This window comes from Ctenopharyngodon idella, chromosome 5 (genome assembly GCF_019924925.1).
Source record: "Ctenopharyngodon idella isolate HZGC_01 chromosome 5, HZGC01, whole genome shotgun sequence".
Lineage (NCBI taxonomy): Eukaryota > Metazoa > Chordata > Actinopteri > Cypriniformes > Xenocyprididae > Ctenopharyngodon > Ctenopharyngodon idella.
In genome coordinates, this window is record NC_067224.1 from 15696750 (window position 1) to 15723545 (window position 26796).

The following is a 26796-nucleotide window of genomic DNA, read 5'->3' on the forward strand; positions in this document are numbered from 1 at the left end:
TCCAACTTCCTTTTCATGATCAGTGCCCAGATTGGCTGGGATTATTTCCTCTCTCTGACAATATATGTCTTGTCTATTTGTATCCTTGCTTAGTCATGACTGTTATACTTGATTTGTTGACTTAAGCAAGGTTGACTAATCTTGACATCTTTAAATCAATGTCCAGATTGGCTTGGAGCAGATTTCTCAAATGTAGTTATTCCTCAAAGGCATCCTTTATTCTTTACTGTATGTTTCATCTACTGCAACCATCTATAGCAGTGTGACTGTTTGTTGCAATTTGTGTGATACCCAGTGACAATGTTATGAAAGGCCATTTAGAGATGAATGATGCTCCTTGTCACTCCCTCGACTTCTCCTTCTCTATCTCTCTCTGCCATACTCTCATTCATCTCTTGTCTTTTTTGAACTTGGGCGCTCTTGCTGGAAGGGGAGCAGATCTAATCAGAGAGTGGGCTGCCTGGATTGGGGGCATCTGTGTAGCCTCTGCATTGGCTCCGGGCTGACCCGATGCTTTCTCCGGCAATCCGTCATTCAGCACTGCCCTGTCCAGATCAGCTCAGGCCCTCCTCACAACCACACACACAATCCAGAGCTCAATGTCAGGCCATGGACTACTTGACTGAGTGAACTGTTTGAAGACTTCCTATCTTTACTGGAAACCATACCACCTGCTGGTTTGATGCCCGTGGCTGCTTGCCCTCTTCTGGTTTGAGAGAGGTCAGAATACACGTTGTTTCCGACCAGCTCTGCCAGTCTCCTCAGGTTACCGACCCCAGCCGCGAGCATCAACCGTCTACATCAGAAAAAACAGTAAGAGGGCACGAGCAAAGGCAACGGCCTCCTGTAATTCTGGCCGGCAATGTCTTAGGCTGTTTCAACACTTGGTTTGGTTGCTTGGTCTGAACATGAGTTCAGTTCTATCCTTCTCCCACTGCTCCAGTCTCTTTTGCATCATCATCTTACTACTGTTAGTACTGGTTTACTCTAGATAGGTAGAAATTTCTTTCACTCTAGATACCTAACCAACTGCTGTGACTTACTCTTGTCTCTATGGTATTACTACCAGAAATACACTGATATTAAAATTGTGGCTGATACCAAGCTGATAATTATGTTCATGTTATAGCTGAAAACTGAAAATTCTATTGTTTTGTTTGTTTAAAAGTATTCTAAAATTAAGTTTAGGCATTACAACATTATAATGTGCAATATGAAAAATTTATATTCAGATTATTAGTGATTTTTTTAAGATTAACTTTAAGTGCAAGTTAGTGACAGCAAAGGTAATCTAAACTAATATAGGGCAAAACTACATACTGATAGTTTAAAACATCTAAAAAAAAATCAAACCTTATTAGTTTTTGTGGGATGACATCATGATGTTAATTCACATGACAATCAAGAACAAATGAGGTTTTGTGTTATGGACATGTAGCCCTTTTGGATTTCAGCATTGGTATGGAATTTTTGGACCTCATTATTGTATGGACAAAAATAAAAGTCTGAAAGTTTCTTTAAATTTATTCTTTTGTGTTCCACAGAAGAAAGTAAGTCATATAATGACTTGAATAATAAATAAATGTTGACATAATTCCCCTTTGTGGTTGAACTATGCCTTAACTCATAGGTTAGCACTTAATCTGTCTAGGTGCGAACAATAAGAGACAATTTCTGTGAAACAAGAGAAACAAATTATAAGCCTACAATAACAGGCAAGTATTACATCATCAATAAGAGTTTACTTCCACAAGTTAGACCATATAGCATTCGTGCCAATTATGATTCATACTAAAATCCTATTGTCGAGTTTAATAGGCAATTATTCTTGTTTAATGTAGAAGAAGAAAAGGAAATGTGTGAACTTTTGTCTAAAACTAAGTCTTAAGAGAAAAAAGAAATGTTTATATTACTGCATTTGTTGTTTATGATGAGGCATATTTTTTGCATCCAAACCTTAATGCATATCAGAAGTGAAAAATCATATCATTTGCACTGCAGTTGACAAACTAACATTCTCTTTCTAGTTTACAAAAGCAGCCATCCTCAAGGGACGAACACGTCACCGCAGCAGACGAGACGTTTGTTTAAAGCAGACGCCCAATAAAATGGACCAGCTTAGTAGCGAGCAAACGTCGGGTTAGTTTTAGCCTTTCATTGGCGTTGGATATCAGTGACAGCCCCGATCAAAGAACGGCGTCACAAATGAAGCTGTCAAAATGGCTGGCAGCTGAGTCAGGCAGCAAAAGGGGGAGAAACAGAAAGAGAGATTTTCATTTGCTTTCAAATGCATCATGACCACGATGGAGCCTTCATAAACAGACAAAAAAGATGGCTAAAACGTGTTAGCGCAGCACGACACGATGAATTATAAATGTGTGCGGAGGATTATAAAAACAATGAGCGAAGGCAGCGGAATCCCTCAACCTCGGGCAGATAGACTAATTAACACTTTCGACATGAATGTATGATCTCATTATAGCTCTCGAGCTTATGTAACGTGGCATTGCACCATTGTTGCGAGCGCGGAGAAAGCTTAACGCCGTTTAGAACGTCTATTGTTTAGAGTTAAGGTTTAGTTACGTAAACATTTACGCAACTCGAAAAGTCGTAGGGAGATGCGTTATGTTGTATATTTCGGGCTTTCTTCTATGGGTTGTTCCTGCTAATTTTCTGATAATGGCCAATTATCTGCTCTTTTTTCACTAATTAGGAGATAAATATCATCAATCATTGTCTATTAATGTTGATGAGCCGCTTGCATGAAATGAGCGTTTATATGCCTAATGAGTGTGCCCTTTTCCTCTATTCGTATCATTCGAAACACTCATTTGCCGACACAAAGTATGCATGGTTAGGCGCTTCTGTTGTGCAGTAATTCCCGTACTTGATGGTCGTGACATGTCTCTATGACGGAGTCTCACAGAGGCACTCTCTGGACATAGAACGAGAGGGAATTAAGTCATCTTCTTCAATGCGTTCACAAAAAAACGAAGAAAGAAAAGCTTGGAGTGAGGCCTATACGTTCCCTGCTGCTATCCTCCTCCAGGCAGCACCTCCTCCTCCTCTGTTTCTCCCTCTCTCTGTCTGTCTAGGTCTCTCCTTCGCTGTCTGTCTGTGAATGTGTGGGAACTACAAGGCGCGCTCCTTTTTAGCCCCTCGCGGAATGAATCAGCTTGGAATTCTAAGGCTGTAGAAGTGTCCCATTGTTATGATGTCACCGCAGCTCAAGAAGGATGACCTCTGGACCCTATGGATTCATGGCTGTTTCGTCGCCCCCATTTCTGACAAGTATAGCTGCCTTTGTCCTCCCACTAGGGGGTATCCAAGCCGTTTGGAATAGATTTCGAAGGACTCGCGGCTTAAGACATGCAACTTTGTGTGTCGCCGTTGTCTCTCGATTTTTTGCGGTACCTCTTGACTCTGGCTTCATTTTCCTCTTTTTCTCTGTCTTGCTTCCTTTCACTCTGTCAGTCTTTCTGGCTTTTTTCTCTCTCCGCCCGTCCGTCTCCATCTCCGTCTCCCCCCTGTGCCGTCCTTTTCATTTCGCTATTGCTAAGGAAATAGTGAATACCGCCAGATGTCGCAAATACATCATCATAAGGTGGAGGACTGGTGAAAATAAATCAAGACACGTATGCGGTGGGGGATGTGAGACTGGTGCTTCTCTTAGAGTGTGATTGTGTGTGCGTGTGTGTGCGTGTGTGTGTGTTTGGGTAACCGAAAGAGAGAGAGAGAGAGACAGAAAGCGAGGGAGAGAGGGCAGTAGAGGTCATTGGATTGTCCCTCAGATGTTTGATATTTTATGTATGGGAAAAGCGAGAGCGGATATGACAGAAGATGCAATTCGCCACCTCAGCAGACCAAAAAGACAAAAATGCAACACCGAAAAAAGGTCCAGAACCCTTTAAGCCTTCCGAATCCACCTAACCAAAATGACTCACAAAGATAATGCGAATATCACCGCAAACAAACCCCACAAACAAACGAAACGCAAAATGCGTCTCCTTCCCACTAACACGCATTCCTACTAAAATGACTAAGTGAAATGAGCTGTGAGAAAGGCTTTGTTTGCAGTTGAAGGAGAGCGAGGCAGACGCGCTCTCAGATCCACGCTGAGTCGAGCGAGAGAAGGAGATTCCCCAGGGTGGCGCTATCCCAACAACGCTTATCCTGCGGGGGGAAAAGTTTACAGCCAGCCCTACCGTTTGTAGCGCCACTACAGAGGCTGTGACAGTCTGCATAAAACGGGTTGGATCTGAGCAGATGCCTCCAACCGAAAAAAGAAAAAAAAAACACCTACAGAAGCGCGATTGAACAAATGCAATCGAGACATCAGAGCGAAGCCCTCTAAATACCTTATTTATGCAGCCGCTTTGTATCCGTGACAACGAGAAAACAAAACGACACATCAGCATAATGCCTCCTCTTATCATATGGAGGCTTGTCTTGTTTTTTACACTTCCTTTTTACCTTCCCACATCACAAATGTGGTCTTTTTTTCTCCTTCAGTTCTTCTGAGTTCCTCAAAGATAGATAGCACTGATCAAGCTTTGATATACTAAAATGACACCCTTCGTCTTCCATCAGCCCTGCGGCTGACCATCTCCAGCTCACCCCACCAGATGCTAGACAACATTTTCTCTCGAGTGCTCTCACAGCCGGCAGGTAAAAGGAAGAGGGCTAATTCCAGGCTCTTTTGAACTCCTTGTAGTGCCTTCTCTATTTTTGGCCATCAGAGAAAAAGTGCTTCAAATAGATCTCAGAACAAAGTGTAAACGAATTTGTGGTATATATTGTGAGCATCAGAGCATTATTTCAGCGGTGGATTCGTGACATTGGCCAGTAAACAATTAGATTAGTTGCAACGGTTACAGGGGTGAGGCTTTGTTTCAGCTAGTGTCGACAAGATTCTGAAGAGACGCCATATTGACGAGCCCTTTTCTCTCTGGTTAGGGGGCGGAGTCCACTCAGCTGTCAATCACAAAGACAGAAGAGAATAGCTGTGATCTGTGCCATCGTTGAAACTAAAACCATATGCAAATTTGCCCTTGGATATCTATTTCTACGTTCTCAATACGCTTATAGAACGAATAGCCATACAAATAAGCGAATATCCCCCCCAAAGAGTCCAAGTCTGACCTGAGCAAGGGACTTTTTGTGAAAGCTTTTGAGGCTCAAACGCAGTCATTGTCAGTGAATGGCTTTTATTGGTCTATGTCCCCCCAATTCTCCCTGTGTCTTAACAAATAGACATAACCGAGACAACACATACAAAGAGCGAGGAATCAAATCCTTGGCATTTTATCGCACCTATAAATAGGTATGAAGCCTTGAAAAAGTCATTCACAATGCTACTGTAGAACATACCAATGGAAAGGTGTTGTGAATACATTGTTGTTTATTAGTTAGCAATGCTTGTTTTGTTCTCATAGATTTGTCTACCACTTCGAGGCAGAAAGTACGAAATGTGCGAAAATGCTGTAATTATAGTTTACATTTAAAATGCGGTGATATAAAGGTTATTTTCTTCCTGCCCCTCAAAAAGAACCTTAAGGTACAATACACGGGGAGAGCTCAGCAAGAGCGGTGTAAATTATTTTTCATTGCATTACCATGTGTGTCTGATTTCTTTAAATGTAATTTTTATATCAGGAAAAAAAAATCCCATTAGAGATGTAACCGTATTACGTCCTATGGGAGTATGTGACATTTGATATGAAATTATGAAATCTATAATACCGAGTCCTCTGTGTGTTCCTTCTAATGTTCTATGGAATGCACAGGTTTTTCCCGTGTTATTATCTTATAATAATGCACTTGCATTATTGAGTGTGTGTATTGATTTTAGAACTAAAACCATTTATTCTAGGGGTAAATGTTATTATTTTAATATCAGGGCCCTGCTAATTTGATTCTTTTGATATATTTCATATGGAATGCTAGAGGGGCTTTTTTCTCTTTAGTTTTAAAGTTCACACCAGTGTAGCCAGAAACAACTTTGTCCAAAAAAATCAAGGCTCTCATCCATCCAAATCTGACACCAACCGCTGGTCTCCTCTTCAGTCGGCTAACTATTTCCTAATCATTTCAAAAGTGAAATGTGTTGTTTTTAAGGTATTACTCATCCCAGCTGGTGTTAAATGTAGTTTGTAGTTATTCAAGTAGGAGGTATGCCAAATTCCATATCACTTCCCAAGTATCTCTCTCTTTCTTTCTTTCTTTCTTTCTTTCTTTCTTTCTTTCTTTCTTTCTTTCTTTCTTTCTCTCTCTCTCTAACAGGAACTTCTTTTGACCTGGTGAGGCTCCTGTAGGCTGTCAGTCCAGCTGCTCACCTGGCCCTAATTATTTGCTATTTTGTGTGTGTGAGTGTAAGTGTGTGTGTCTCCTCTCCTCATCCCAAAGGCACAACAGGCCTCTAGATGCCCCTCAGTCTCAGGCAGGCAGCAGCCTCATCCAGGTGCCAGCGATGAAACTTTAATACCTTATTTAAATATGGAGTGAATTAGTCTTTGAGAGGCAGGGAGTCGGGCAGCTGTGGAGGGTGTGCTGGTCAGGCAGGTGCTCTGGGAGGCCAGAGGTTCCCGCTCAGTGCCATGAGGGAGAATAGCAATAGGCTGATGCATGGGTAAAAATACCAGGAGTCAATCTGATATCCCAGAATTCCACTGCTAACAATGTTGCCCTAATGAGATTAGGATTGCAGGCGAGATAAGGTGTGTGTGTGTGTGTGTAAGAGAGTGGCACACACATATTCAGCATGAGGCAACCTTGGTGTTGATTATTAGTGGTGTTTGCTAAGGAAAGCATACTGCTCATACTTAGGGTGAGGGATGTGAACAAGCTCCTGAGTATTAAAGTTTGGTACGTCATGATACTTCAAATTTGTAAAATTGTGAAACTTCCTGAGAAAAGGTGTGTTATTACTTTTCAAACTGATGGCTGATCTGTGGCTGATAAACCCCCTATTTTAAATGAAATCAAATTAGGTAACACTTTATTTAAGTAACTTTGCAACTACATAACAACTAACTCTCATTAGAGTATTAGTAAACGGTCTGCTTAATATCTGCTAAAACTTTATTTTGATGGTCCCCTAACAGATATTCTACTAAAGCCGCATTTCCACCGAAATTACCCAGAACAATTTGTCCCAGGAAATTGTTTCCCCCAGACCTATTGCTAGCTGCGTTTCCATAGCAGTCTAAAGTACCGCAAAGATAGTCCGGTGACGTAGAACTGCGCGCGACTTTCCAGTACCCGCTGGATTTCGTCCTCCACATATAAGCTTAATAAAGCCTGAACCTCATTGTCAGTCCATTGGTCGTATTTTTTAAACTCCATTTTTGATTCGAATAGCAAACAACTCTTACTGCACGCACCGCAACAGGTACGATGGTTGAAATAAAATGCTGCGTGGAGTCAAAATGCTGCATGAACTTAACCAATCAGCATGTTCAGCACCCAAGTCCCACCCCTGAAAGTTCCGGAACTTTGAAAAAGTACTACCTAGCGAGCAGGTACTTTCTGAGGGGGAATTTTTTACCCCAAAGTTAATTTAGACCCTGGTTCCTGCAGTCGAAACACACCGAGTACCACCCCAAAGTTCCTAGTTCCTGGGGAAAGTTCCTGCGGTGGAAACGCGGCTTAACTGTAAGAAACTTTGCAACTTCATGTCAACTAACTCGAACCCTAACACCTAACCCTAACCTAACAGTCTACTACAGTCTTGCTCTAATGAGAGTTAGTTGACATGTAGTTGAAAAGTTACTTATAGTTAGTAGAATGTCTAAAGAGGACCATCGAAATAAAGTGTAACCTTAAATGAAACTAAAAAAAAAAAAGGTTTAAATAAACACTTTAGTTTAGAGTCCAATTCTCACTATTATCTAGCTGCTTATTACCATTCATATTAGTAGGATATTGGCAGTTTATTAGTACTTATAAAGCACATATTAATGCCTTATTCTGCATAACCATATTCTAAATTCACTTAATCCTACCCAATATCTAAACTGAACCATTGAACTGAACTGAACTCCAAGACATATGGTAAAAGTTTAACAAAAAATGTACTGTTGATTAAAATGCTAAATTTGGTATTACATTGGGGGTCGAAATTAATAGGCTTGGACTTAATGCTGGTAACCCAATACACAGGACAATGTTGATAACTAATCATGATTCTGAAGCTGAAAATACAGAATTATTTTAGACAAATATGCTTGCACTCTGTCAATGACTAGATAAATTTAAAATAATGTAGGCCTTTTACTGGTAACATAAGTGATTTGGCATTATCAGGACCCACAAATATTCCCCCATTGCGTTATTATACATTATATTCAACATTATAGTTTAATGTAGTAGTAATGACACTAAAACTGTGTAAACTTGATTTTTTTCTCACACAGTAATTTTAATTTTGGATGAACTACAGTACGCACAATAAAAATTGTAACTATCCACGATACATATTGTTGGGTTTTTGAATTACGATATATTGTGACACGATATATTGTTACACCACCAATAATAAGTAATTAGGAATTTATTGAGGCGAAAGTCATATAGTTAATAGTTAGGCAATAGTGAGAATTAAACCCTAAACTAAAGTGTGACCAAACAAAGAAATATACAAATAGACATTTAACACATCAACAACCACGTAGCAATGCCTTGACAACACTGCCGTCATGGTGGTGAAGTTTAGCGCCAATCACATTTTCAGCAGGAAATGTACAAATCTAGTTTCAAAATGCATTGATAATATATTTTGATTGTATATTGTGACATTTACATGCTTTGTATGGTCAGATTAGCTCTATAAATCAGATCAAACATCATAGGATGGAAATGTACCAGATGTTTGTATTAAGATCAGAAATAGTTCAGCGGTTATCCGGTTTATATAATGACCAATCTTTTGAGTTCAGCTTATGAGCATGTGTAAATAGAAGCCTCTCCCCATCTGACTCATGCAGATTTGCAGATTATCCTTGGACTAAGAGCAGATCTCTTCAGTACCCTTTCATTTGAACTTGAAGTTAAAAGGGCCTCATTAAATGTTTGATCCATATATTTAGCATATCTTGTCAGCATTAATTACTTTGTATTAAAGTTCACCTTTAAAGAGGCCCAATGAAGGACATTAAAGGTTCAAGAAAAAGATTATCATGCAGGATGGTGCAGATAATTTTCTGACCTCTTATACAATGAGATGCCAAAAGTCTTTTCATGTCTGTGGTGTAAGTCATGTAATTGTGTCTTAAAGCTGCTGTAAGCAATTTTTTTGGAATGCTGCAGATAAAATATCTTTACTACCTGACAAATATCACAGATATAGGTGTCTTGAGAAATATCACTTGTCTTTGTGATAGCCCTCTATAAACCGCAAAAAAAAAAAAAAAAATCAGTGGCTGCCAATCATCTAAGTCTAACAAAAGTTAGCAAGATGGCTAACATTGCGTACTGTAGCTTAAATGGTTTGCATAAGAATGCATGTCTACTTGGCCAGTTTTCAGGTCATCTGTTTTGATATGCAGTGGAGGTCCTTTAAGGAGAATGAGGTTTATTCCTCTGTAATTTGTATGATGAAAGAATCCTATTTATGGATAGAGACAATGAGATAACAGGAAAGAGGAAGGTCGTGGAAATATGCAGAAATACATTTCAAGAGTATCCCCAGCCTGCCTATGCTGTTTCCATAGCAACTGGGCTATATGTCTGTGTGAACTAAAGAGGTCAGGGCTTGGCTGGTTAGCATAGGCCAGTTATGCCCTGCTGGTAGATGGTGTAACTACATCATTCAGGGAGCAACAAACATATTTCTTTTTTTTTTTTTGCACCTCATGATTGCCGTTCAAAAACAGCTGTGTATTCTGATTAGGGTTTGGTTTAGGGTTAGTTACTTGTAATTGTGCATAACATACTGTTATTACTATAGTAAATAAGTACATGTAGTAATGTGTAACTATGTCACCTTAAAATAAAGTGCTACCATGTTTTATTTCATAATAGTGGATATTTTAACACATATTGTTATTCTTATAAATTATTTAGAATGTTTTATAGTGATTTTGTACCTCAGATGTTCATTTTGAATGTCAGGAATGTTCCTCCATCTCGGTTTTCTTTCTCCTTTTTTGTGGTAATGTTCAGGAAATTGTTCCTTAAATTGTGAGTTAATTTTAATGTTATTTTGCAAATCCTAAAAAAAAAAGTTAAAGTTGGCATGAAATGGAAGTTACAATAGCATTTTCTTTTTTTTTTTCTTATTTGATGTTTATCCAAGTGAAACGGCTTCTCAAACATGAAAAAAAAAATGTAGGGCGGGACAAGATTTTGTCCAGCGACACTTTATTTTTGACTTGATTTTGTCGTTGCTGTGATCTCATGTAAGTGACAGGTTGGATTTTGGAATTTGAGCAATACATCCACTAGCAAAACAAAAAGTAAAAATGGCATCCATCTGCCCTAAACTTTCCCATCCAGCTTTTATATGTGTGTGTTAGGACGTGTGTCCACCAAAGCATTTTTAGCCTGAAAATGGCTAGCTTTGAGCGCTTGAGAGCACTTCGGCAGCGCAGTGCTTTTTTTTTTGTCAGTTGAGACGCTTTGTTGCTATGATACAGAATATCTGCGGCACTGTTACTTGTAACTGATTTCGCAGATAATTTGTTTCAGACTAAAAATGTCGACACAATGTAGAGTACTTGCTATGTATGGTTGGAGACCAGCAATATTAATTGCTCATCCGTTTTCTGCTTGTTGATGCCATTGTACAGCAAGAATGTTGTGACAGTTGGTCAGCGTTGTATTTGTCCCACCCCTGATAGTTCCTATAGTGCTGGTTTAGACCCTACTCTGAAGTAGGAGCTAATTTAGTTCCCCCAAAAGGGGTTCCTAGAACTAAAATCATTCCTAGTTCCTGCAGTGTGAACATGGCAAAATCCGGGTACTTCAGGCCATAGTTCCACCGGTGCGAAAGCCCCTAAAATTGAACATTCTTCAACTCGAGGCGACTGGTAAAAAATTCAGAGCGCTCAGCGCTTGAGCGTTAAAAAAAGACGCTCAGCATCTCGTTACGCTCCTGCCGTTTAAAAACGTGGCACTCCCATTGAAAACAATTGGAAAAGTACGCTAGCCGCTGTAAAAAAAAAAAACGCTTTGGTGGACACACGGCCTTAGAGATGTGGAGTGGAACTGAATTCTTAGTGAAAATGCTTTTCTTGTTTACAGGCTTCCATTTCTACAGGCATGAAGGTCTCATCAGAAAAACAAAACTGTTCACTAAATTACTCCTATTTCCTCTCTGCCAGAATCTGACTAACACACTTGAAGAGTGCAGCTTGAGAACACAATCTTACACAGACACGCTCTTTTTATGACGCACTTTTATACATTTTTTATATTTCACAACGTAAAAGTACCCTGAAAATTGGCCTGCATCCTTGTTACTTTCACATGTTCGTTTGAGTGTTTTATGTAATGCGTTGCTCTCAGACTGACAGTATGATACAGGTATATGTAAGGATTTGGTTCCGGAGTGGGCATCTTTGAGTTATGTGTGTGTGTTGACCCATTCACACGCTCTTTCCCGGAACCTTATTACCATCTGCCCCTGCTGTGAGGCTGGGTGAGGGCTGCCCTGATAGCTGCCTGATGGACCCCTCTGTTGTAGCACAGTACCGGTAATGTGCTGTCAGGCAGTGCTGACAGGTGCAATGAGAGAACAATAAACGTGAGGGCAGCGGTAATGCAGAGGTCTAGCCGGTCTGGATGAAAACTGATGGCTTCTGGATTGGCTGCAATGGTTCCCTCACTCCCTGGTCTCTGAAAGCAGGCCCTCACAGAGACTAAATTAACGTGGGATACTAGTAAACGCCCTCAGAAGGGGTACGGCGATAAAGGAGATAAATAGAGAATGGAATGAAAGGTGTTTGTGTGAATTTCAGAGCTCATTGTGTGTTTCCTGTAAGTGAAATCCCCCTCTTGTGTAGCGTGTATGGCAGCTTGATATGATAGTATGTGTATATTTTTCTCTATAAGTCAGGATGATTTACAGGATGATGGAAGATCTTCTGAACAGATCTGCACAGTTGAATCAGCTGACCAACATTCTGACAAAACTTAGTAAGCTGTCCAACTAGACAAAATTTTATGGCAGCTTCAAAGACACCTTATTTTGGTTCAGTTTTAATGGAGTGTTTTGTGTATAATCGTGTGCAATCCCAGAATGCATTGTGGCATTAAATTCAAGTTAGTGAACTGAGCCAAATGGTAATGTTGATAAATATATACTCATGTTCCATAGAAGTTTTTAGATATATTTAATTCAGTACTGACAATTATTAATTAAAATTATTTCCAACTTTCAACTAATTCCAACAGTCAACTAAAAATTGACTGTTTCACTTAATATGTGTATGCTACATATTTTGGTAACACTTTAGTATGGGGAACACATATTCACTATGACATTTCCCTCAATAAACTCCTAATATACTGCTTACTAATAATAGTAAGGTAGTTGTTGTAGTGGTTAAGTTAAGGTATTGGGTAAGATTTAGGGATGTAGAATATGGTCACGCAGAATAAAGTATTAATATGTGCTTTATATAAACAGCCAATATGCAAGCTAATAAGCAACTAGTTAAAAGTGAGAATTGTTCCCCATACTGAAGTGTTACCCATATGTTTGTGCTTATGAACTTTAGTGAGGGTAGACATTGCTTTTAAACATTGATCTGATTTTATATATATATATATCATTATATAGATCATTGCTTTTACTTGTCTGTTACTTTTGAAGTACAGTGTTTTTGATCATAATCATACACAAACAACTTCATATGTACAACTGTACTCACGTGCAAGTGCTAAAAGTTCTTTACATGCTCACATCACTCATATGAATATTCAGGTGACGTGACCCGGGTTTTAGCGCTGGGAGAATCGAGACAGACTGTTCTCTCTAAGGTCCTGGCAGCTCTTGATTCGTCCCCCCCACAGTTAGTGTGTGTTCTGGGCTGAGTTAGTTACTGCTAAATTAAAAGCCCTCTTGCTCAGGAAACAGAGCAGCAGGAATTAGACCTGACCTCTGACTGTGAGCAGGTGTCTCAGGCAGTGGGAAAGAGTTTGTGTGCCATTGAGATAACATCTATCTATCGTTCTATCTGTTTATTGTTCTATCGTTCTATCTACCATTCTATCAATCGTTCTATCATTTAATTCATCTATCTATCTATCTATCTATCTATGTATCTATCGTTCTATCGTTCTATCTATCGTTCTATCTATCGTTCTGTCTTTCTATTGTTCTATCGTTCTACACTGTAAAAAATAAATAGTTGAGGCAACTTGATGCAGTAAGATTTTTGAGTTGTCTCAACAATTGTTTTTCAGTTCTTCTCAGTAAAAACACTTTGTTTAGCCAACATAAATGTTTTTGTTCAAGCAATGCTGATTGCCTTATTTTGCTAATAAAAATGGTAACACTTTACAATAAGGTTCATTAGTTAACATGAACTAGTAATGAACTGCACTTATACAGCATTTATTAATTTTTGTTAATGTTAATTTCAACATTTACTAATATATTATTAAAATCTTGTTAACATTAGTTAATGTACTGTGAACTAACATGAACAAACAATGAACAACTGTATTTTCATTAGCTAATGTTAATGAAGATTAGTAAATACAGTAACAAATGTATTGCTCATGGTTAGTTCATGTTAGTTAATACATTAATGTTTAACTAATGAACCTTATTGTGAGGTGTTATCATAAAAATATTATTGTTACAGCAATTGAAACAGCTATTTCTGTTGTTGAGGTAATTAATTTTTTTCTGTTTCCTGGACGAAAAAAAAAAAAAAAATGTACTTATAAAATAAAGTCACAAGCTCTTTTTAGTGATTTTACATATTTACAAATGACAAACAAGGACTTATTCCTTTATCATTTTATTTTATATTGCACATATGCAAATTGTAACATTTGTATCAAGAATGTAGTGAAATGTTATAGATACAATGCAGCTAAACAATCCACATTTAAATGCCATGACTTGAAAAAAAAAAAAAACTTTTTAGACTCTAAACAGTTTTACTATTTGAATGAGTATCAGTAAGAGAATGCACAATGTTTCATTTTACATGAGCTTGAAATCTATCAGAAAAAGGTATCCAGACAACACTGCAAGGCACAGTTTGTAAATTACATTTTTTTATTTAAAACTGTCCATTTTAAACATTCTTTATAAAAATTAAATGCTTGTTCGTAACCATCAATAAAATGCATTATTTTTAGTGTCTTGACAAAATCAAAAATGTAAAACCTTTACAAAACATTTAAACTACTGGAAACACTGGTCACCAACAACCATTCATTTTTTAAAAGAAAGGAAATGTTAGGTGCATCCACACTCCATATTTGGTATCCAAACTGTACTTCAGGTCTTTGTTGGTGACACAGTGTAGGCCACCACACTGTTCTGTTTTCATTTTATGACAGTTTGTTTTTAAGAGAACGCACACGTTGGGTGTATCCAGACCACAGCTCATTCTGAATAGTATCAAAAGTGTATTTGACGTCATTAGGATAGGAAAAGTTGAGAGCATAGAGAAGGCCAAGCAAGTATGCCAGAGCAGTAGAGGGATCAGAGAAATCTTTTAGAACAACGACCTCCTCCAGTACAACAGCAATGTTCTAGATCATTGGTGTTGTTGTTTGGGTGTTATATTCCAAAATGCCTTTGTCCCATCTTCAGTTTCCTGTGACACAAAGACAATAAGAATATATTTTAGCATAGAAATAAATTTGTTATGGTGTTTTATTCTCAATTAATTTAATAAAACAAATAAAAATTAAAACAAAAAGTAAAAGGCAAGTGGGATTTTACAGTTTTACGACTATGAACAGACTAGACTAGTTTTCTACTTTGTAGTGATAGACAGTTTTATAGTGTAAAATCATTAAGCAAAAGTGAATATTATATTAAAACAGACATCATGTAAAAATTGCAAGACCAGGTCTACAACAAGTAAATAATGAGCAGAAAACACCAAATCTGAAAAAAGTTTAAACTAGGGGTGTCCAATCCTATTCCTAGTGGGTCACTCTGCTGCTGTGTTTAGCTTTAACTCCAATTAAACATATCTGAAGCAGCTAATTAAGGTCTACAGGATTATTAGAAACTTCCAGGTAGGTTGAACATTGGCTATACAGGAGCAGGTTTGGACATCCATGGTTTAAAGCGTTTAAATGAAAATTCTTTAATGAGTTATTCATCCTCATGTCTTTCCAAACCTGTAACACTTTAGCTCATCGTCAGAAAATGATTGAGGATATTCTGAATTAAATTTGAGGGCTTTTTATCCTTCCATTGACAGCCTACGCCAGAGTCCTGCACGGGTCCTGTTTGAAAAACCTGCACCCGCAGTTATTAACAGTACACCCGACCCGATATCCGACAAAAACAATACTTTTAGTTCACCCTGCATTTAAACGCGGTTGTCTCTTCTGAAACTGAGCATTGTTTACCTGTCGTCTGGTCCTCTTTGTAGCAGTACGAAAAATATTCTAAAACTTTTATTCAAATTGTGAATAGCCTATATTAAATACACAAAGCGAGCAAAGCGCGCTCCCTTTAATATAAATCACTATAGCTTTCAATCAGATGCCGTGCGATTGGCTAATGCTCAGCGCTGCAATTCGTGCTGTAAGTCTTTAACGGTCTTCAGACAGAGCGTGAACACAAGTAAGCACTGGACCATTTGAAAGCAGCTGTCAAATGCACCGAATTGAGTTGGAATAGTCTTGGATATTGGACCCGCAGTCCACCCGTGCCTACCGAGCGTCCGACCCGCACCCGCACCCGCACCCGACACGTAAATATTATTCCACCCGTTACATTAAATTTGGCGGGTCACCCGTCGGGTACCCGCCTGCGTGCAGGACTCTGGCCTACGTAACTTTCAAAGCCTAGAAAGGTAGTAAAGACATTATTAAAATAATCCATGTTACTCCAGTGGTTCAACTTCAGTCCCAGGTGTAATCATCTTTGTGCCATTTGTGTTCCGAAGATGAACAAAAGTCTTACATGTTTGGAATGACATGATGAAATAACCCTTTAAGCCTTTTGAAGTCTTTGATACTTACATACACTTCTTGAATAACTTGGTTGGGTTCTCACAAAGAAACAGACAGACCTTCCAATGCAGCAGTCCTCCTGTGATTAGCAATGTCTGTCGTCTCGAAAAAAAACAAAAAGAAACAACCAAATGGCCAAGGTATGAAACCTGTATTTATCATCAGCCAATGTAACATAGATCAAACCATCAAAACACTGAAATAGAACTGACCATTTTATCAAGTCTTAGGAGCTCATCCATGTCTTGTCCAAAAGCTCGGAAAAAGTTTCAGGAGCTTAGGTGTACTTGTCAATGGCTGCGATGAAGACTCTCAGAAGGTCTTTGTATGGTGATGCGGAAAAATTCCTCACAGATCTGTTTAGAGCAATTAAATTGTATTAATGAAACTTATAAACAATAATGAGTACACATTATTTACTGTGATCTAAACACTGATTAAAAAAGCCAAAAAATGATATCATACCTGTTCTTGGAGAAAAAAAAAAAGAAAAAGAGTGCAGGCCACCTCTCCTGAACCTCTACAATCATTGGTTGCTCTTGGACCACTTCTTTTCTCCTGAAGGAAAACCTTGACGTCTTCTTCGCTTTAACTGCTGAATTTGCAGTTTTTACACTGCATTAAGTTCATTAAGTTTTACACTGCATTAAGTGTGTGTGTGTGTGTGTGTGTGTGTGTGTGATTATGTTTAACAATGAAACCGCACATACAAACGGCTAGCATACATTTTCATAATAGTTTATCTATCCAAACATTGTGTATGTCATACTTACACGTTCTTACATATTCTACTAATGTTTTGCGTAACTCTCAGCTGACTTCTTGCTCTCTCACAAACACGCAAATACACAATCATCTAAACAGCGCCGTCCTGAGACAAAAAATAAATAAATAAAAATTCCTCAACAATAAAGGACTTACTTAATCGTCTGATAAACATATATTACTCGCTATATATATTTCTGTTTCATTTATCTTGGCTATTGTCTTTGTGGAAACTTTATCATTTGTACAATTATTTACTCACTTGGAAGTAACGTACAATATACTTTGCGCCGAGATCCTTATCACTTGATGAAATTATCTAATTTCCACTAATCTGGGTCACAGAGGACTTTAATAAGCTAATCTTCCTCTGATCCGTGACTCAAACATCAAATGTTATGCCACGAGACGTTTTTTGTGCATTTACATCAAACATTTCCGTTGACCGCTGTTTCCACAATATGTCTTACTTCAACGTTTATCAGTTAATACTTCGTTAAAACTGTACATGGATTATCCGCTTTTTAATAATTTGCATTACCTACAGCCATATGGAGATAATTAGATCCTCGAAGAATCAGGACAAGCTAACTCCAATTTGGCACCGAGCAAAAACACAAAATGGAGAAGGAAACCCCTGCATTGGCGCGATTATCTGGTTTATCACGCATGCGCGAACTAAAACATTAAAGGGTTAGTTCACCCAAAAATGAAAATAATGTCATTAATTACTCACCCTCATGTCGTTCTACACCCGTAAGACCTTTGTTCATCTTCGGAACACAAATTAAGATATTTTTGATTAAATCCGATGGCTCAGCGAGGCCTGCATAAACAGCAATGGTACTTCCTCTCTCAAGATCCATAAAGGTACTTAAAACATATTTAAATCAGTTCATGTGAGTTCAGTGGTTCTACCTTAATATTATAAAGCGACGAGAGTATTTTTTGTGCGCCAAAAAAAAACAAAACTATGACTTTTTTACAATATCTAGTGATAGCTGATTTCAAAACACTGCTCCGGAGCGTTATGAATCTTTTGAGTCAAATTAGTGATTCGGATCGCGTGTCTAACCACCAAAGTGCTGAAATCACGTGACTTTGGCGCTCCGAACCACTGATTCGATTCATAAAGCTCCAAAGCTTCATGAAGCAGTGTTTTGAAATCGTACAACATTAGATATTGTTAAAAAAAATCATTATTTTGTTTTTTAGCACACAAAAAATATTCTCATCGCTTTATAATATTAAGGTAGAACCGATGTACTCACATGAACTGTTTTAAATATGTTTTTAGTACCTTTATGGAGAGAGGAAGTACCATTGCTGTCTATGCAGGCCTCGCTGAGCCATCAAATTTAATAAAAAATCTTAATTTGTGTTCTGAAGATGAACGAAGGTCTTACGGGTGTAGAACGACATGAGGGTGAGTAATCAATGACAGAATTTTCATTTTTGGGTGAACTAACCCTTTAACTTGTCTTGCCAACATAAAAATGTCTGTCTGTCTGTCTGTCTGTCTATCTATCTATCTATCTATCTATCTATCTATATCCATCCATCCATCCATCCATCCATCCATCCATCCCATATTTTATCCTTCTGTTGGTCTGTCCATTTGTAATATTATGCTCATCCAGTTCTTGAATTCATTCCTCTCTTTGCACCAGTAGCCTGGTGGTGATTTATTTCTTCTTTTTTTTATTTTTTTTATTTGGGCCTGGAATTCAGTTGTTTTGGATGTCTTAACTTTACAACAACACAAAAGGCAAATGACATTCTAAGACCCCTTCAAGCTTTTATTTTGAAGATCATGAGTGAAGGATTAAGTTTTGGTTGTTGTGTAGAAATGGGTGAAAGAATGAAAACAAAGGACATCTGTGACAGGACCCACCAGGGTCTTTTATTCATTCTCTGCTCACTCAGAGAAATACTTTCAACTTTAATAGCCTTTTAATCCAATGATGAACTCCCACTCACCTTGCGTCTCGTCTGCAAAGCACGCACACATGCACCCTACAGTAAAATCTCTTCATTTCCATTGGTATGCTAAGACTGAGGCCCTTTTTATTAGAAATATCACAAACATGTGCCCTTTCAAAATATCTTTGGGGTCTGTATGTGGAAAACTCAAATTTTAGCCACAAAGAAATCAAATGCTTGTATACATCTCGTATATTTATTCTTTTCAATTTTTTTTCTTTTTTTTTTTTATAATAATGATACAGTTTGTTTAGGGGTGCAAATTTGCATTGACAGTATTTATGATTCCTTTTATAAATAATGCATTATAAAATATGATTCATAACAAAATATTCATTCAAAACATATTTTCTAAAACATGCTGAAGACAAGTGCAATTAAAAGGAGAATCAAATATGTCTGTGCTAGGAGTAAATTGGGCATCTGGATTTGGATTTTACAACTAAAATCAGGCATTGGTTATTATTAACTAATCATAATTGATTAAATTATCCAATCGATGCATTGAATTTTCATTGATGCATTTTCACACCCCTAACTATTCACTTTATTACTATTACTATTTTTGTGTGTTGATAATAATGTAATGCAATATTTTATATGTAATCTAATGTAATTTAATGTATTAAACAGGTGTCAGGCTTTTTCCTACACAAATATATACACTTTTGAAATATGACAAGAAGCATCTGCTAAACATTTCAACTCACCCTAGGACCTGAGAATATCTGTGTTAGTGAGAGAGATTGAGAGGAAGATCATTTATATAGCTTACTGCCAATACATCACAGTGGAGTTGAGCCCTATGATGGTTGTCATCTTCATTCACTCTCTTCCAGCCATGAGCTCAGGTTTAACGCTCTGGAACAGGTCATCAGTCCTCTGAGCTCCCCACTGTCCCAACACTATTTATCTCAAAGAGAAGGAGAGTGAGCCAACCAGGAAAAATAATTACAAATGAAGAGTGACACTGTAGTGAATGGAACATATGTTGACCGAGGCTCTGGCGCTTGTGTTTAGTGTTAGCTTTACATCAGAGAGAGGGTCGAAAATCCTCTGGTCCTGAACGGGCCTGTTTAAGAGCATGCTGGAGCCAAGAATAGATTTGGCACTCAAACACACTGCCATCCCCAATGAGAAACGGATTCAAGTGAAAAGACACTGATATCAATACAGGGTTATTATTATTAACTAAAACTAAAACCATTAAAAAATAAATTGTTACTTAAAGGATTAGTTCACTTTCATATAAAATTTTCCTGATAATTTACTCACCCCCATGTCATCCAAGATGTTCATGTCTTTCTTTCTTCAGTCGAAAAGAAATGAAGGTTTTTGAAAACATTCCAGGATTATTCTCCTTATAATGGACTTCAATGGCCTCCAAATGGTTGAAGGTCAAAATTACAGTTACAACTTACGGAACGAACGCAGCACCAGTTAAATTTTTTTCCGTAAGTAGAATAGGGAAGGCGTAGGACATTCATCGTAAGCTTTTTGAAGAATACGAAAGTATGGTTTTGGCGGAAGCACTTGGAAGGCGATCATTTGTTTATATAAAGCATATACATTTACATTTTTTTCGAAAATGACCGATCGTTTCGCTAGATAAGACCCTTATTCCTCGTCTGGTATCGTTTAAAGCCCTCTGAAGCTGCACTGAAACTGTAATTTTGACCTTCAACCGTTTGGAGGCCATTGAAGTCCATTATAAGGAGAATAATCCTGGAATGTTTTCATCAAAAACCTTCATTTCTTTTCGACTGAAGAAAGTAAGACATGAACATCTTGGATGACATGGAGGTGAGTAAATTATCAGGAAAATTTTATATGAAAGTGAACTAATCCTTTAAAATAAAATAAACATTAACTGGACTAAAACTTAATAGATAAAAATCAATAGATAAAAATCAATTTTCATTTTTGGATGAACTAGCCTTTTCACTGTTGTGAAAACAATATAAAATTATTGAAAGGCATATATTGATTCTAGCAACGAATAGTTTGATTAAAAGTAAAAAAGAAAAAACGAGCCATGGCCTAGCAGTTACCCCTTATACACATTGACCCATGGTGCTCATGTTGGCAATGTAACTTTTTTTGATCCCAGCTGTACCTATCACAAGAAAATGCCAAAAAATTTACATAAAAGATGAAAATATCTATTTGTCAGTCACATTATTGGTTCTGACACTTACTCTGTTAGAAGTTCAAAGTGAGTGTTTGTTTTAGATTGTAGGACAGGAACCTGCTGTGTCACCAGCCCCAGTGGCTCATGACTGTCAATTCAACTTAGTGAACTAAAGCTTCCTTGTATAAAACACAATGAAACACATTTTTAATACATTTTAAAACATGTGTTACTTAATATATTATTATATATTATAATTATATAATATGAATATATTGTTCTTACTTTATATTTTAAGTCTCCTATGCTCACCAAGGCTGGATTTATTTGGTCAAAAATGCAGTTAAAATCAGTAATATAGTGAAATATTATTACAAATCAAAATAACTGTTTTCTATTTTAATGTATTTTAAAATGTAATTTATTCCTGTGATTCCAAGCTGAATTTTCAGCATCATTACTCCAGTCTTCAGTGTCACTGATCCATCAGAAATCATTCTAATATGCTGATTTCAATGCTGAAAACAGTTGTGCTGCTTATTTTTTATTTTTTTTTCCTGTTTGTTTGAGCATCCCGGCCAGACCCGCAAAGCGGCAGATGCTCAACCAATGGCGTACGTGAGTTTGTGGTGGGACTGTATGTTTGTCCAACCTATAGCAGACTAGGGGAGTATTCAGGAAACCTTTTTGAAAAAGTTTTTTTTTTGTTTGTTTTTTGTATTACAGTTGAGTGACATTAGTTGCATGGAAATGACACACTCCAGCTTTGATGTTCAGTTATTTGTACTATCTAAGAGCTCCACCTGTAATGATGCTCAGGAAGGAAGAAGTCTGCATTTATGTGGCATCAGGAATCCACTCCAGTCTGACAGCTTCAGCATGCAGCGTTTAGCAGACCATTATGCCAAACCACAGAGATTACAAACACATACATACATGTACTCTCAAATCAATCTCACAAACACACCCACATTTACATGCGATCCTTGTCCCGTTTGACACACAGTCATACGCCCACAGTTGTCTGCGCAGAGACAATCTAACATTCACATGAGAGGGAAGCCTCGTTTACATAATGATGATCTTGTTTCTTGACTGAAGTGAATGCTTGACTAGCCAGTAGACATGCACTGAGAGTGGTTTCGTCTCTATCCCTCACGCACACTTTTTCACATTCTCTGCCTCCCTCGCTCTCTTTTTCCGCAGCGTGTGTGCAGCTAGTTATTTTAACGCTCTCCAGCCGTGCCCTCAGCTCTTCATGGCCTTGTGAGGGGCTTCAAAAGAGACATCACTGCTGCCTGTGCCAGCCCTCCTTCCTCTCCCCCACCTCCTCTCTCGCCTCAGCCCGTGAACCCATTTGACTCTTCCTCTCTTCTCTTCTCTCTCTCTCTCTCTCTCTCTCTCTCTCTCTCTCTCTCTCTCTCCCTCTCTCTACGCTCTCTCTCAGGCATGGTGTGATTCATCAGGGAAGCCATGCTTTTAATCAGCCCATTAAAAATGGATGGCAAGCAGAGGGCTGGTGTAAGAGATCTCATTTGGAGCAGTGTGAGATGGTGTGTGTGTGCATGTGTCCGTGCATGTGCTGAAAGGATGGTAAGGATGAGTGCCTTGCAGGCTCTTTCTCTCTTTTTTTGCCTGTGTGTGTGTGTGTGTGCTTTGTGTGTGTGTGTGTGTGTGTGTGTGAGGTTTGATGCTAATCTCTTCTGGCTGCTGAACCAACAGTTCAAGTTCTGTATCTCCTTTTTTGGAGTATTCAGGTCAAAACAACAAACAAACAAAATGACTTAATTGTCTCAACAGGTTTGTAAAACATATCTTTTTCTCTTGTATTTCTTTTACATTTGAGGAGAGATTGTTGAATACTTTCTCCAATCTCAGTTTAATGTGTAGAAGACGATAAGTAAGTAATTTGTAGACTTGTGTTGTTTTTAAAACATTGCTCTGTTCGTTTGAGTATCTGACCAGCAACAAGGCACAACCAATGGGGTGAGTTTGGGGCGGAGCTATGTGTTTATCTGGCCAATTGAAGACAGAGGGTGTGTTCAGGAAACCTGTCTGAAAGTCATAACAAAGTCCCTTTCAATGAAACACGATGACTTTGCCAATTGGCTCTTTTCTTTTTTTTCTTTTTTTTAGAAAGGCGAGACTTATTCTGCCATTTTGTGCATTTTCTTACTTTCTTACTTACTTTCTCCCATTCATAGTGCTATGAGTGAACCATCTTGGTAGTCCCATTATTGTTCACTACACTTATAACATAGTTAACATGAAATCAAAACTCACCAGTTTGACTTTTGTTTTGACTTTTTACGTGTTCTTGGTCTTTTTATGAATAATTCATGTTCATGTTCATGTCTTTCTAATCTTCCATCAAAATGTAATAACTTTCTTGTTGCTGATGTCATCTAGGCAGCGCAAGCTACTGTCAAATAGCTGTTTTAGTCTGCTGGTCCTAATAATGTAGACTGAAATCTTGTCAGTAGTTAACACAGAATAATTTAATACAGGTTAATGGTAATTTAATTAAGGTTATGACAATTTGAAAAAAAAATTATTAGCATATGTTGATACACATAAAGAACTTAACATTTAGTTTCCATGTCTCACTCAAAACATCTTCACAAACAAGTGGCAGAAGGAATGGGACGTATATAAAAATAGTAAATTGTATGAAATAAGCCCTAGTATTAAAGGGTTAGTTCACCCAAAAATGAAAATTCTGTCATTAATTACTCACCCTCATGTCGTTCCACACCCGTAAGACCTTCGTTCATCTTCAGAACACAAATTAAGATATTTTTGATAAAATCCGATGGCTCAGTGAGGCCTGCATTGACAGCAAGATAATGAACACTTTCAATGCCCAAAAAGTTACTAAAGACATATTTAAAACATTTCATGTGACTACAGCGGTTCAACCTTAATGTTATGTAGTGACGAGAATACTTTTTGTACGCCAAAAAAACAAAATAACGACTTTATTTAACAATATCTAGTGATGGGCAATTTCAAAACACTGCTTCATGAAGCTTCGAAGCTTTACGAATCTTTTGTTTCAAATCAGTGGTTCGAAGTGTGTATCAAACTGTCAAAGTCACGCCCCCCAGTGGTGAACCATTGAAATTTTGAAACACTTATGACGTAACAAAGCCTCATTTACTGAAATCACGTGACTGTGGCTGTTTGATACACGCTCCGAACCACTGATTCAAAACAAAAGATTCGTAAAGCTTTTCATAATGTATCAGCCAAATGTGTTTCAGATTTTTTTTGTCTCATTTGAAGTTTAAATGTTATATATAGTAATTTAAATTGTATGGATTGTGATGATGACCTTGTGTTTGCCATGTACATGGCCCTGATGCTAACACAGCATTAAAAACTTAACAAACAAACTCAAAACAGCTTCACAAAAGTGGTCTTTCAGGAGGGAAAAGTCATCCACAATCCACAAACTCATATTGGTTTGATTCAAATCTGGTCCAATGATCTAATCAATTTTGGATGGATTTTACCAATCTTTAATTTCACTCAGAAATATGCCACATTTTGGAAGTAAAATTGGTTTTAAATTATATTGACTTTAACAATAAGAGTTTCAAGAATTTTGGTATATTGAATGCAAGCTTCTAGAAGAGATCTTTGAAAAATGCATGAGATATTGGGAAAAAGTGACAGCACTATGTACTATATGTATCACTCTGAAAGTTTTTGGGATGAATGGCACATTGGTACTCCTAGCTTAGTGCAGACTGGATACGTGCCCAGCCTCTGGGAACCCATCATAGCCTGGCAAATGTGTGACACGCTGGCACAGATGCCAGTCCATGTGCCCACATTCTACTGGAATTGGGCTCCCGGTTGAGATGTGATCTAAGCGATGATGCTCTAACTATTGTGTGGGTGTGTGTACATGAGCGTGGAAAAGTAGAATAATACAGCAACATCGGAAAGTGAGAACTGTGTCGATTTTACTGAGAATTGGTGCATCTCTCCAACAGAGAAATAATATCAACTCCCCACATGCCATTCCCGAACTCTGTGCACACACAGATTTTGTCTGTGTCACTCTGCTGAGAGGGCACTTTCTCATAGCTCATTAGGAACAGTGGGGTCTCTCTCTCTTCCTCTCTCTCTCTCTCTCTGCTCTTGTGAAAGTCCTTTTCTCACTCTCCCACAGCTTTATACTGACACACACACACACACACACAGTGTTGGCAGCCAGCCTTGTTCTACAGATTGATTGGCCCACCTGTTCACCTTTCCTCATCTTTACAGTCCCAGTGTCTATTTTAACTCTGTCCCAGAACTGGAGGTACATGATGTACCTGCTTAACCTTTTTTTTAGAGCAGAAATGAATGGCGGATTCTGTTCTCTGGATTCAAAATAAGACAAATTTCGCTTTTAACTCTTTAAAGTGTTCATCCAAACTAGGTTTTTCTTTCATTATTTACTAATCTTTATGTCATTTCAAATATGTATGAATTTATTTTCTTTAGTCGAGCACAAAATTAGATGTTTAACAGAATCCTGCTTGTCTCCATATGAGGAAAATGGACAGTGATCAACACCGTCAAGGACAAAATACTGTAGCATTATTAAAACACCATTGAAGTCATCCATAAGACTTGTTCCTCACAGAGTTGTGTACAGTATATGACTTCAGAGGAGTTGGCATACAAGGCATGAGTCATATGGACTACTTTTGTGATACTTTTATGGTGTTTTTGTTTTGTTTTGTTTTGTTTTTTGGAGCTTGTCACAATTCATTGTATGGAAAAGAACAGTTTTTAAATGGGTTTTAAATGACATGAGGGTCAATAAAGGATGACCAGATTTTCATATTATCTTGTGTTGTTTGATGAATGAACTTGGGGAGATTTTTGGACAGAGATTAGCACTGATAGGAGACATGCTGTTGGGACATATTATGACATCTAGAAGCTTCATACTCATGTGTGTTGAATTGAGGAGGTTTGATTAAAAAAAGTCATGAAATATGCAGTAGATGGATGCAGGTTGTGTGTATGTGTGTACAGTAAAGGACACCAAATCTTGGTGGCTGTTGTCACATTATGTCTTTGCCCCAAGTTGCCACTGTGGTGTAATCCACACAAACATACAGATCAGTGACAGGAAATTGACTTATATGCTGCTTTTATTTACTTACTTAATTCGTCGCCTTGGAATTATAAGCTTCTATCTGACATTTTTGTCAAAATTGTGTCATACATTATGTGATGTTTTTTTTTTTTTTTTTTTTTTTTTGTGTGTGTGTGTGTACATTCTGTGACTTTTTAAAAAAAAAACATAAAGGTTCTATCTACAAAGGAGTATGGAATGCAAAAACTTTGAGGCTCAATATCTCAAAACTGATCAGAATGCAGATAGAACCTTATAATTCCAAGGTTGTTCATTCATTCATTCATTCATTCATTCATTCTGTGCTGAAGCAAAATACTGTTCATGGTAACTTCAAATGAATTACATTTGGCAATTAAAGCTACAGTCCGTAAGTTTTGCCTCTTTGTCGCCATCTCTGTTTGAAACCTGCAATTGCAGTTATTTGTGGAATTATAATCTTACGTGGGTTGTGCATCGGCACGACTCCTCAGCGTGGATGAATCTAATGTTTGCTGTCAGTTTTCAGTTTCCGGAAAATGTCATCTGAACAAGTAAGTAACATGTCTGCCACTTTTTTTTCTGACCAACTGAGGAAAAAAACACAAAAAAAAAACCCAATAAATCTCGCTACCAA

At 37.8% G+C, this 26796-nt stretch overlaps 1 protein-coding gene across 2 annotated transcripts in view; it reads left to right on the forward strand.

The window, feature by feature from the left end:
• The window catches only part of kiaa0825 (KIAA0825 ortholog), a 178744-nt gene that overhangs the window by 96635 nt on the left and 55313 nt on the right, over positions 1–26796 (forward strand). The window contains exon 20 of one of the 2 annotated variants that reach the window (XM_051895762.1): positions 22485–26687. The exons of the other annotated variant lie outside the window; for it this stretch is intronic. Within the exon in view, the coding sequence (XP_051751722.1) occupies positions 22485–22623 (139 nt within the window). The 3' untranslated portion in view covers positions 22624–26687. Of the gene's footprint in view, positions 1–22484; positions 26688–26796 lie in introns of those variants that run through there. 2 annotated transcript variants of the gene reach the window in all.